The sequence below is a fragment of the Carassius carassius genome, chromosome 11 (assembly GCF_963082965.1).
Source record: "Carassius carassius chromosome 11, fCarCar2.1, whole genome shotgun sequence".
In the NCBI taxonomy this organism is placed as follows: domain Eukaryota; kingdom Metazoa; phylum Chordata; class Actinopteri; order Cypriniformes; family Cyprinidae; genus Carassius; species Carassius carassius.
The window spans coordinates 6,319,199-6,333,261 of NC_081765.1; the positions used below are offsets into that span (position 1 = coordinate 6,319,199).

The window sequence follows — 14,063 nt, forward strand, 5'->3', positions numbered from 1 at the left end:
TCATGAAGATCAACTGTGACTTGACTTTGCTCATGAAGATTCTTGGTGACTTGACTTGGCTCATGAAGATCCTTGGTGACTTGACTTGGCTCATGAAGATCAACTGTGACTTGACTTGGCTCATGAAGATCAACTGTGACTTGACTTTGCTCATAAAGATCAACTGTGACTTGAATTTGCTCATAAAGATTAACTGTGACTTGACTTTGCTCATGAAGATCCTTGGTGACTTGACTTGGCTCATGAAGATCAACTGTGTAACTCACGGAGGTTAATGGTGACTTGACTTGGCTCATGAAGATCAATGGTGACTTGACTTGGTTCATGAAGATCATTGGTGAATTGACTTGGCTCATGAAGATCATTGGTGACTTGACTTGGTTCATGAAGATCATTGGTGACTTGACTTGGCTCATGAAGATCATTGGTGACTTGACTTGGCTCATGAAGATCATTGATGACTTGACTTTGTTCATGAAGACCAACGGTGACTTGCTTTGACTCATGAAGTTTACCTGTGGCTTTACTTGACTTATGGAGATTAATGGTGACTTGGCTTGATTCGCAAAGATCATTGGTGACTTTACTTTGTTCATGGAGATCAACGGTGACTTGACTTGACTCATGAAGTTTAACTGTGGTTTTACTTGACTCATAGGTGTTAATGGTGACTTGATTTGACTCTGGACGGTCAGCGGTGACTTGACCTGACTCTTGATGGTCAACGGTGACCTGACTAGACTCCGGAAAACAATAGGGACCTGATCAACGGGGAACTGACTTGACATTGGGAAGTCAATGGGGACCTGACTTGACTCATGAAGTTTAACTGTTGTTTCACTTGACTCTTGGATGTTAGTGGTGACTTGACCTGACTCTGGACGGTCAGCGGTGACCTGACTAAACTCTGGGAAATCAACAGGGATCAGATCAACGGGGACCTGACTTGACTCTGGGAAGTCAACGGGGACCTGACTTGACTCTGGGAAGCTAGCGACCATCTTGTGCAGAGGCGCCGGGCTGGCGGCCCTCTAGTGCAGTGGTGCTGGGCTGGTGGCCATCTTGTGCAGTGGTGCCAGGCTGGCGGCCGTCTTGTGCTGGGGTGTCGGCTAGACAGGAATGACGAAAGCAGACTCTGGAATGGCGGCCATGTCGTGATGAGACTCTGGAATGGCGGCCATAATGTGACGACACTCTGGAGTGGGAGATACTGCAGGACTACGATGTTACTCATCCACAACACCCACAGTAAATTCAGATCCACTTAGCTGGACTGCCAGATCTATATAAAACTCTAGTGTCCAGTTTGGATTGTGCAGTGGCATAATCGATTGCAGTGATTCAGCTGGGCCTCCTCTGAAAAATATCATGAGGCACATCTCGTCCATAGATGTGAAATGGGCCAATTCAATAAAGTCCAACACATAATCCTCAATAGACCGCTCACCTTGACAGAGACCAATTATTTTTGCTGCTGGATTCATGGCTGGCCTGGATATACTCATAAAGCTGCTGGATCCTGAGTGGCGAAGTCTTCTGTTACGGAGGAGAGTCAGAGTCGTTCGGATCCAAATGCAGAGCTTTATTTAAGAATGGTCAAACAGGCAGAAATCAGGAATGGCGTCAGGTGTGTCAGGGATAACTAGAGTCGAAACCAGAAACAAGCAGAGATCGGGGCAGGCAGCAGAGAATCAGAGTCGGAGTACACAGTCCAAAGATCAAACACGGGAATGACAAACACATGAAGAAACGCTCGGAAATGTTAGACAGGCTAAACAAGACTTCGCCAACTGGTGGAGTGAGTGTGCTGCTTATATGTGTGTGTGTATTAGCTGAAATGAGGTGGAGGTGTGAGTACAGATGCAGGTGTTTGTGTGCAATCAGAACCAGGAATGAGGCAGGATGGGAAATGGAGTTCTTGAATGAGTCCTGAGTCCTGAGTGGAGTGCTGAAGATCATGGACACTCCAACTAATGATCATGGCAGATTGATTGATTGATTAAAGGGATAGTTCACCCAAAAATCATAATTATGTTATTAAAAACTCACCCTCATGACGTTCCAAGACCTTAATTTATCTTCGGAACACAGTTTAAGATATTTTAGATTTAGTCCGAGAGCTCTCAGTCCCTCCATTGAAACGGTGTGTACGGTATACTGTCCATGTCCAGAAAGGTAAGAAAAACATCATCAAAGTAGTCCATGTGACATCAGAGGGTCAGTTAGAATATTTTGAAGTATCGAAAATAAATTTTGGTCCAAAAAATTATTCAGCATTGTCTTCTCTTCCGTGTCTGTTGTGAGAGAGTTCAAAAACAAAGCAGTTTGTCATATCCGGTTCGCGAATGAATCATTCGAGGTAACCGGATCTTTTTGAACCAGTTCACCAAATCGAACTGAATTGTTTTAAACGGTTCACGTCTCCAATATGCATTAATCCACAAATGACTTAAGCTGTTAACTTTTTTAATGTGGCTGACACTCCCTCTGCGTTAAAACAAACCAATATCCCGGAGGAATTCATTTACTCAAACAGTAAAAAAAATCTGCTCAGTTACTGGGATTGTCACGCACAACCATCTGGGGTTTTCAAAGAATGGTGTGAAAAGGGAAAAACATCCAGTATGTGGCAGTCCTATGGGCGAAGATGCCTTGTTGATGCTAGAGGTCAGAGGAGAATTGACCAACTGATTCAAGCTGATAGAAGAGCAACTTTGACTGAAATAACCACTCGTTACAACCGAGGTATGCAGCAAAGCATGGGACATTCAGATGGTAGAGTCAGAATTTGGCGTAAACAGAATGAGAACATGGATCCATAATAATAATAATAATAATAATTCATTACATTTATATAGCGCTTTTCTAGGCACTCAAAGCGCTTTACATAGACAGGGGGTATCTCCTCATCCACCACCAGTGTGCAGCATCCACCTGGATGATGCGACAGCAGCAATATTGCGCCAGAATGCCCACCACATACCAGCTTACTGGTGGAGAGGAGACAGAGTGATGAAGCCAATCAGCAGATATGGGGATTGTTTGGAGGCCATGATGGTCGGAGGCCAATGGGCGAATTTAGCCAGGGTGCCGAGGTCACACCTCTACTCTTTTCGAAAGACATCCTGGGATTTTTACTGACCACAGAGAGACAGGACCTCGGTTTAACGTCTCATCCGAAGGACGGTGCTTGTTGACAGTATAGTGTCCCCATCACTACACTGGGGCGCTAGGACCCACACAGACCACAGGGTGAGCACCCCCTGCTGGCCTCACTAGCACCTGTTCCAGCATGCCTTGTTACCACTGTGCAGGCTGCTGCTGGTGGTGTAATGGTGTGGGGGATGTTTTCTTGGCACACTTTAGGCCCCTTAGTGCCAACTGGGCATCGTTTAATTGCCACGGCCTACCTGAGCATTGTTTCTGACCATGTCCATTCCCCAACTTGTTTCATGTCTGATGAAGGGCTTGTGCCCGAAACGTTACACGTGGTGAGCAACCATTAAAATTGCTAAGGAGCATTTTCTGGTGTGCGGACTCATTGTTTCCCTGTCTGCCCAGCACCCAGTTTTAAAGAATTTGGATGTGCGTGCTGTACCTTTGAATTCTAATCCCTTCATGACCACCATGTACCCATCCTCTGATGGCTACTTCCAGCAGGATAATGCACCATGTCACAAAGCTCGAATCATTTCAAATTGGTTTCTTGAACATGACAATGAGTTCACTGTACTAAAATGGCCCCCACAGTCACCAGATCTCAACCCAATAGAGTATCTTTGGGATGTGGTGGAACGGGAGCTTCGTGCCCTGGATGTGCATCCCACAAATCTCCATCAATTGCAAGATGCTATCCTATCAATATGGGCCAACATTTCTAAAGAATGCTTTCAGCACCTTGTTGAATCAATGCAACATAGAAGTAAGGCAGTTCTGAAGGCAAAAGGGGGTCAAACATAGTATTAGTTTAGTGTTCCTAATAATCCTTTAGGTGAGTGTAAATGCACAGGGAGGCCACACAGCATTTGACCTGGATTTACAAAAATCATTCCCATTTTAAGAAGTATTTTCTCAACATTTCAACATAGCATCAACTACTGATGAACACATTCATCATTTTTATTTGAGTTATCACTGAGGGATATTTAACCGTGTATTAATGTGTCTTTAGTACAAATTAAATGCACACATTCATGTTATTTCTTTTTTGCATGCAATGCAGATTCCCAAACTTTCCCCTTCATTTAATATATTTACTTTAAGTACTCCAGAGATTGTGAGGAAATAAATTTATAATTTAGTGACACGTTTGCATGTTCATGTTTCTCTGACATTGGTTAATGGTCACGTGGCATGCAGGTAAACAAATAAAATATTTAATCTTTGTCAGTGTTTTATTTAGATTGTTAAAGTGCTTTTTTTCTTTTCATGATTTAATTTCTTTTAAGCTTTTCGTTAAATGTGCAAACCCCCTGCAGTTCTGTTATGAACACCATAATGTACCGTTTAACACTCTTCATTACTTTCTGTGATTCTACAAAAGCCTCAAAAAGCAAAAGAGAAACAATGCAAACACATTTTTACAATATTACACAAAGAAAATAAACTCAAAGGAAGTCTCTTTTAATAGATGTAATAATAACAACTTTTAACTTCAAAAAACAGTAAATGTGGTTAAATACAAACCCTGGATCAAGTAATAACCCATGCATGACAAAACATCCCAAAATGCTCCTTTCAGATGTCACATATAAACTGTACAATTACTCTTGCAAGTCTACAATTGTTTAAGTCGTTAAATCTCATTGTAACACTGAAAACATACTGATCCCGCATACCTTGCATTCTACTCAGCATTTTAGAAAAATCACACAAATAAAATAAAAAAAACCAACTCCCTTAATTTATCCAAAATCATTGCACAGATGGTGGTTTGCCTGTTCCTTACTCTTTATTTTGAGCTTCAATCTCTTGTTATATTAAGGCTTTGGTAATAATCAATGGAACACCATTATTAGACTTATTCTGAAGTCAACTATTTATATCAGACCTTGAAGGGATTTCTGGAGCTAAGGGATGCTTCCTATAGTCAAACCTGAGGAGTTCTTCGGGTCTAGCAGGTAATGATCTGGTTATAACGAGGAATACATCACAATAAAATATTCAAGTTGTAATCAAAGCGGTAATCAACACCTTGCTGAACCTCCCCCTCCCAACTAATGAACACAGCACACTGGTTAATCTGTTAGAGAATATGATGCCTTTTGTGTGTTTAGCACTGCACCTACAGACACAGGTGACGGGTCAGTTATGCTCTTATGCCCACTAGTGGTGGATATGAGCTGGCCTTCAACAACGATTTGATGCCCTGTCATAATACTCTATATTACTTCTTATAAGTGATTTTTCTACATGCCTTCAACAACGATTTGATGCCCTGTCATAATACTCTATATTACTTCTTATAAGTGATTTTTCTACATGAAGAATGAGATCCGATGATGGTGCTCTGTCCAGGTGACTCTCCTCCACACGTCACGGAGGATAGAGGCCACAACAGCAGGAAGATCATATAGAAAACTCCTTGTGATTCAGTTTTGTGTCTGTGCATGTAATGCATCTAAATATTCAATCAATGTTTTGTCCATCTTGTACACACCAGGCTTAGTCATTCAGTTTGATCAGTTAGAGTCAGTTTGGCACTTTACTGCAGCTGCTTGCATTTGAGTGCCACCGAAGACAGTGTGAGAGTGTGTAAACGACATTTTATCTTACTGTTACACACTTAGAGAGCCTGAGGAGGCAGAAAATAGATCATAACACAGTCATCCTCAAACACAGAGGGCAGCTCCTCCTCCGTCAGTCATGGTGCTCCTGCTGGACTCCTCACTCTTTATCCTGGGTTTTTTTTCTTGTGTGCAGACCATTGTTCATTAATCCTGGTGGGTCTTTTCCTGACTGACTTTGTGCTCGTACTACAGCAAATTAAGAAACACAAATCATTCCAATGCATAGTGTTTCAAAGTAAACTCCATTCCATAATTTTAAGAACTTCCAAAATGTAAAAACAAAAACATTTAATGTTATGTTAATAAACATGCACTATTTATATATAGCTTTGTAAAAAAAAAATATATGTTTATAAATAAATCATCTTACACAACCCCCCCCCCCCCCCCCAAAAAAAAAAAACATTAACTATACTGTTAAAAAGTTTGGGCTTGGCAAGATTTTTATTTATAGATTTTTTTTGTTTGTTTGTTTTTGAAAGAAGACTGTAAAGGTCATTGCACACTAAGTCTGAAATTTTCGCAAGCGTTTTTCGTATTCGTGATCCGAAAAATTTGTCACGCACAGAGACCTTGCACACTGAGTCCGATGCGTATCAATCAATGCGTTACGAAGAAAAAAACACCGCAAAAAAAATAAAAAGTGTCGTCTTCAAATAGTGAGGATGACTGTTTGTACGGAGCCCCTCTGGTACCACTTTGTTAAAAAAAAAAAATAATAATTATAACTCTAATTATAAATATCTCGTGGCCTCAAGATGTCTGACACATGGACCCTTTATCATCAAACTGGACCCTGTACTGTAGTCAGTGTTGTGCCAGTTCATACTTAAAAAGAACTAGCTCAAAGTTCAGTTCACACAGATGATAATGAACTAGTTCACGTTCATTTGTTAAATTCTTTTTAAGATTGGCCACTATCTTACTCAATAGAACCTCTTTACCATCCATTACCAGCTGCAAATCACTGCCATTCCAAAACTAATCAAAATTATTGTACCAATAAACAAGAGACAATTATTTATAAATTTCAAGCTTTGTGTATTTGATGTATTTGTCATGTCTGTGTGAGGCATACACTGAGTTTCGTTAAGTTAGGATGTGCTCTAGTTCACTTGCAATGCAAGTGAGCGCGCGGGCACCTCCGTTATATTTGTTTTGTCGGCCTATTCATTAAATACAGGCAATTGGTTGATGAAAAGTTGATTAAAATTAAGATACAATTTATACAAAACGAAATTCACTTTAAAGAAAGGCTTTCTATAACAACTTCAACTTCAACGGTCAAAATCATGTCTGACCCGCTCCATGTCTCATATTGCGCATCCTATCTTACTCGGTCGTGCTGTTCACTTTTCATAAATCAACATAAACGGAAAAAAAAATAAAATTATAATATTTTAACTAATATGAAAAGCGCTTTTTTTAATGGCTACAACAGTATAGTATGCCTACATAGCCTACTCTCTATTTGTACAAATTTCTGCACATTAATTTAATTCTGAATTTTGCACACACAAGTTTAAAGGCATTTGTTCAAATCAAGTTCACAGATAATTGTGCGTGCATTTATTAGCCTAATCATTATGATACTAAAATCCTAACAAATAGGCTATGCTATGTACAAAAAATCAGATGAGCCCATAAAATGAACGGTTAAGCATTTTCCTCCCATAGAAAACCATTATAAGAACGCTTAATGTGGCTTAATTGCAGATTAGAAGGTCCCCTTATTATGTCGAAATAACGAGATATCGATACTAGGCTACTGTGTCCATCCACTGTGGTCTCCTTTTTGATCAGCGGAAATGATTTTTGCTTGTTTGGGATCTGACTGTCCAGCGTATTTGAAAAAGTTAAGCAAACTTTCCTGTCTTTTTGACATTTTTCCCCTGCGTGAAACGATCGAGGCTAACAGCAATCTCAACTAGTACAACAAGCGCGCAAGTCATGTTTCACAAACATTGAACACTACACAAACAGTAATTTTTTTTCATTTAGGCAATTCGTGACACAGGAGGTGCCGGATCCAATGTCGGAGGTGACGGAACATGTTCCGGCTCAAATTAAGCCCTGGTAAAACCTGACTTTTCAAATGAGCGTGAACGTGAACTGCGCGTGCTGCCAGAGTGAGCGCCGCTCTCGTTCACGTTCATTGTATGAAAAGTGATTCGTTCAGTTCAGCGTTCGGCGAAAATATGAACGCGTTCAGTGAACATCGTTCATTGAAGGCGTTCATGCACAACACTGACTGTAGTGCAATGTAATACTTCACATTCTGTGGAATATTCTCTGTTTTAATATTCAGTGTAATATAGTTTGCTGCAGTTCTGCTTCTATTTATTTACTAGTACTGTTCATCACAATCAATTCAATTATGTTAATACAGTAATATAAATCTTGTAGGCTGCATATCCCTAATCCTTTATAATAATTCTTCATATTTTATAGCATATATTTATACTTTTTACATGTATATAGGCCACGAGTTACTTATCTTGAGGCCACGAGTTACTTATCTTGAGGCCACGAGTAAGTATCTTGAGGCCACAAGATAGTTATAATTTTTTTTTTGACAAAGTGGGACCAGAGGGGCTCCATATGTTTGTCTTCTCTCGTCTTAAAAAGAGAAAAAGAAAGAGGAAATATTGGGTCCATCCACTCCTGCGATCGCGTAGAGAGGAAGGAGAGTTCCACCTCCTTATCAAGAAGAGCGGGATTATCCAGAACGATTCAAAGTTTACTTTAGAATGTCAGTGGCTCAGTTGATGTTTTTCTAGCGATACTGGAGCCACATAAAAAAAGACCACCAATTTCCGTGAATCAATTGATCCTGACCAGAGACTGGAAGTAACTTATGTCTAAGGTACCGCCCGCACACACACACACACACACACGGTTTACAGGGACTTGGTGTGCTATAATTATAGCTGTGATTTAATAATATTTGTTGTATTTTTGATACAATAATATTTGTATATATAATTGTAGGTATCTGAGCACTGGCGATTCATTCACCACCATTGCCAGCAGTTTTACGGTGGCTCTGAGTTGTCAAAACGTCTCTCAAAATGAGTTTTTATTGCATTCTATGGTTTTGACGGATGCGAAAAATGCAGAAAATCGAACCTGTTCCGAATTTTTTTTTGACGGACGAAAATTTGGGAGGCAGTGTGCAAAGCGTGATTGACATAACGTGAGGTCGATTTTTTTTTTTTTGATGTGCAAAAATTTCGGTTTGCAAAGGCTGTTTTTTTTTTTTATACAATTTTATGGTAAAACATTAATATTGTGAAATATTACTACAGTTTAGAATAACTTCTCTATTTGAATATATATTTTAAAATGAAAAATATTTTACAAATATTTTACAACCGCAGTATCTGTTGAATAGACACTTTAAAAGAACAGGATTTATTTTAAATTCAAATCTTGTAACATAAATACATGTTTTTACCATCACTTTTAAAGAATCCTTGAAGAGAAAAAAAAACACCCCTGGCTCACACTACAGGATTTTTAGCCCGATTTAGACCCGATTTCCCCCTCCCGAGAATCGGCGCAAACATCTTGTCGAGCACCTAGATCTGATCCGATGTTCGGCGTGGATTATCTAGTAATGTGAGGCATTCACCGATCAAATCTCGCCCCTCCCAATCTACTCATACATAAATCGGGACAGCCACGATTATTATCAAACAAGTTTGATATTTAGGATTTAAATCGGGAGGATGATGGATATATGATTACGTCAGTACTTTCACAGTCAATGCGCAAAACTGCAAAACAGCTGTTGTATTGCTCCGTTGGATAGTGGAGATAGAGGAAACTTTTTCTTGACATTTTGTAGTAGCACAACTGTCTGTATAATGTGTCGAAAACGCATCACAACTGTAAGGAGAAAGAAAAGCGCTGGAGTGATATCGCCTCAGTATGAATGCACCCGGTGAGTGCACAAAGCTAGCACGCTTAAAAAAATATTCAGTGACGATCTGCTGCGTGAGTTCACGTGAAGCGCTCCCTCTGGCATGATAATCTTAATAATATCTTGCAGTGTGTGATGTGCCACGATGTTCAAATCCTGTAGTGTGTGCATGTTTAATATTTGAGGGAAGATAATCTGCCAAGATTCTCCTCATGTGTGTGCTGCAACCAGATTTCAATATCGGTTATGATTTTAAAACTCCTGTAGTGTGAGCCAGGCTTTACTGACCCCAGAAGTGTCACATCAGCTCACAGGTCACTAAGGTTTGAAACAGAGTTTGAGCATGACTATGTGAGAGAAAGTATGTGAGAGTTTACCAGAGCTAGCTGTCGTCCAATGTTCCCCACAGTTATCACCCCTGCGAAGAAGATACATGGCAGCCAGGAACGAATGTACAGGAAGTCAGGGGAGGTATATCTGCACACATTCACACATGTGAAGTGAAGCACCAAAAAAAAAAAAACACAAGCTTGTAATCATGCAAGTGTAAGCAGTAAATCGTCCAGTTACTGCTCTTGGTGTGAACAGGCTTTAACATACTCCATTGTGCAGACTGATAACTGAGACTTACTGAAAGACTCCGTTGTAAACCAGTAGCTGGGTGGCCAGCGTGGCAAGTATTGCAATGATGACTCCCAGCCCAAAACCACTGCGTGAGCGATCGAACGACCACCACAGGCCGACAGACAGGGCAGCCAGCGTCAGCGACAGCTGCACATTATTGGCAAAGTCCACCTTCTGTTGGCAGCAGTGTTAAAGACAACACGTCGTTCAAGAGCAATTTGTTTTTGTACAATCGAGTGCTGTACAATCGAGGGGACGATGTATTTTTTGTAGACCAAAACCCAGAAACATGGTAGCACTTTAGCACTGTCCTGATGTCACTGGGTTTTTGAATATTTGTTTAAAAGCCTGAAATAAAGTCAGTGGTTCACAAAAACTGTTTTAGATGCACATAAAATACATCAGTGAATCCCAATTGGGATTTTTTTTTTACATTTGTTGCATGGTGACTAAGATATAAACAGTAAGACATAAACAGAGTTTATTGACATAATGACTTTGTTAGAGAAGAAACGAGAAGGATACCGCACTGGCATGGTTTATACCCACAAAGACGGCCACACAGCGCATCACATTAGACCACTCTCTCTTGAGCTGATGCGGCTCCCCCAGACGACGATCCATACAGGGGTACAGCAAACCAATCAACGCTGAAACAAAGAAGAGTGACATTCAATTTAATGTCCCATGCAATGTCGCAATGGCATCATAGATTGGGAATGACAACAGCATTTTTTTTTGTGTGTGAGAAACCTCTGTTATCATTTTGCATGCTAGAAGCAGTTCACACAGTGTTTTCTTACTAATAACATGTTGTGTGTGTGTTTCCGTACCTGCGGCTGTTCCACAGCAGGGAGGAACCCACCAGGCGGATGAGAAAACACTGCTGATGACGTCTGGAGGGAAGAGAGTGACGTTACGCTGCACCTGTAGCAGGTTCAGCACGAGCGCTAGAAACACGCCCACCATGAAGAGCATGGCAGCACGGATCAGCAGGTTCATGGTTCGGTTGGTGATCACGCCGATATAGGGCCCGCGGCGCATCAGAGCACCACCGCTCATCGACGAAATCTCCTCCATGGCCGCTGTGACAGAAGGATGTCAGCTACATCTGCTGCTGTCAGCTGACATCACATGCCTGGAAAGGAGAAGGTAATAATAATGATGATGCTCATATAATCCCAAAACCCAGACATAGCTGGCTGCACAATAACAATTTTACTGACCAAACAGAATGACCCAAGAATCTGCGTAACTGTGGATAGGATTCTCTGGGGGTTTTGTGCATTTGACATTTTACTCATTCTTTAATTGAGATACATGTAATGTCAATTGATGATGAATAGCTTTTTTCCTTTTCCCTCATTTGATCTATTATGGGAAAGCATATTAAATTTTTTTCATGTGGTGGACATTTTGAATTTTTAAGTGTCCTCTCATTATGTCTTCAACATTTTATCTACAGTAATACAATATCGTCAAAGTATACCCAGAACAGCATCCAGTCTCAGCCCAGATCCGATCCACATCTGGACCAGATCTGGGCCAGTACTATGTTGCTGTCTGGGTATTACTTTAGCAGTCAACGATGCTGGGAACATTGTTATGATTTTACATATATTTACTTAGACTGAGGTTAACATGATCAAAAAAATAAATAAAAAACTAAATATGGTTGGCCAGACAGGGCATGTCACTGAAATTAGTCAAATGGTGAAAGTACCAACTATGTCAGCTGTCAAAGTAGTGCTGGGCGGTATGATCAAAAATTTATATCACAGTATTTTTCAAAATTATACCGGTTTCACGGTATATGACTTTATTTTTTCTTTCATGCATGACTGGGTGTAAACCACATATTCTACTGTTTGAGAGAGAAAAAAGGCTTCAGCAGTAGATTGACTTAGAATGCCCTATTTTATATATTATATTGTAGAAAAATTCCACTCTAAATAGTGACGAAACATGACCCATTAATACATGCTACTCTCGTTTATAATTGCAACATTGTCTGATAAAATCAACATGCATGTACAGCAGATGCATGGCTATGGTTTTGGCTATATTACTTTTTTGTCTCATGCAGCGCACTGCCTGTGTCTGAGTAATACAGCTGTGTCCTCGCCACAGTGTAACAGTGAAAAGAGACCCTCACACCGGTGTTCGGGATGAAGCGGTATATCGCCCTGCACTACGTCTAAGTTACTCTGTAGAGCCGTTTCTTGAAGTTACATAGTTATCAAGACAGCAGTCACTGATAACAATGAATTGTCTACTGTAGTTATATTATATAAATATCTCATAATTTAACCTTCTATGTGTTACAGGAGTGTGTTCATGGGCTAACAATGTGTGCAATAGTTAACAAACAAAGGCTGGTGTCCTTTTAAACATGACAATCACCAGATTATTGCTGAAGTGAAAGTATGTAAAAAATTCAAGTGTAAAAACGTTGTAGAAGTTTGTTTACTGTAAAGAAAATGTACTGTATTAAAATTTTTAATTAAAATGTTTATTTAAAATACACACACACATATACATACATATACATATATATATATATATATATATATATATATATATATATATATATATATATATATATATATATATAATTTCAGGTTATAATTTATATTCACACAGGTTGGAATGTTGCAACTTTGCATAACATCTCTTAAAATGACAAAACAATATCTTTAAGGCAGATTTATTATAGAAATTCCTTTCTATACTGACTGTTGTGAAAAGATCACATGAATTTCTGCATAAAAATGATTCTTAAAGATCAGTGTACATCTGGCAAAACAGAGAAAAAATGTGTTAGATGCATGTGTTACTTAAAGTGTAGCCCTTAACCAGTGTGTAGTGGCACAGTTTGTCCGAATCATATCTTACAAATTAACTGAGGAAATATCCATTGCCTTCTATAACCAAAATGGGGTTTAACAACTAAGCTTAACTAATAGCAGATATATTACATTGACAGAATATATAAACTGAAACCAACAGTACTTTTACTGAGGATACATGCTGTTATCTTACTTTTTTGTTGATGTGAAAAGCATTCTTAATTATAATACAGTACATATAGCATCTATAATATCTATATTATAAATCACGTGACATTAGATTACAAAAATGAGACACACAAACGCTTAAAACCCCTGGTCACTTGGCAGGACAGGTTAAATATCTCTAGTTGTTAAAGGAGCAGGAGGCCTTTCAGCACCACGTTTACAAAGTAAACAGACTCTCAGAAAGGATTAGCTGAATAACGACTGCGACTCATTAATAAAGGACACAGTGATCATGAATTATGTGGAAGCTGCTGACTTCTCCGAAACATTATAATACAGCTCCACTCGGAGTGTGTGTCCCAGGGAGGAAAGACCTTGAGTAAAGCTCATATACACACACCTTAACTTTTTAACCCCACTGTAATTGATATGATAACTAATAAAATCAACGAATAAACTGCCACGAATCACTCACCGTGCTCCTGCTTGAAAGAACCGTATGTCTTTTTCTGAATTGAGATGTTGAAGTCAAAGCGAAGGGAGACCTTTCCCCCCCCCCGTGGATAATGATGAACTTCCGCCCCGCTGACAGCGCGCTGCTTCTGCAGCCAATCAGAGCGGGCGCTGGTGACGTAACAAATAAAATATTTTGTGACGCTTCGTAACACTTATGATTATGATTAATTGGCAAATACATTTAATTCAATA

The 14,063-nt window shown here is 39.7% G+C and overlaps 1 protein-coding gene across 1 annotated transcript; it reads right to left on the reverse strand.

The window, feature by feature from the left end:
* Window positions 1-5,658: 5,658 nt before the first annotated feature.
* Window positions 5,659-13,987, reverse strand: insig2 (insulin induced gene 2). The gene is made up of 6 exons (XM_059561494.1): window positions 13,831-13,987; window positions 11,172-11,476; window positions 10,864-10,988; window positions 10,346-10,512; window positions 10,092-10,191; window positions 5,659-5,975 (listed from the first exon to the last, which is right to left on the reverse strand). Exons 2-6 carry the CDS (start codon window positions 11,416-11,418, stop codon window positions 5,934-5,936), a joined length of 681 nt encoding a protein of 226 aa, XP_059417477.1. The 5' UTR covers window positions 11,419-11,476; window positions 13,831-13,987; the 3' UTR covers window positions 5,659-5,933.
* Between the last annotated feature and the right edge of the window lie 76 nt (window positions 13,988-14,063).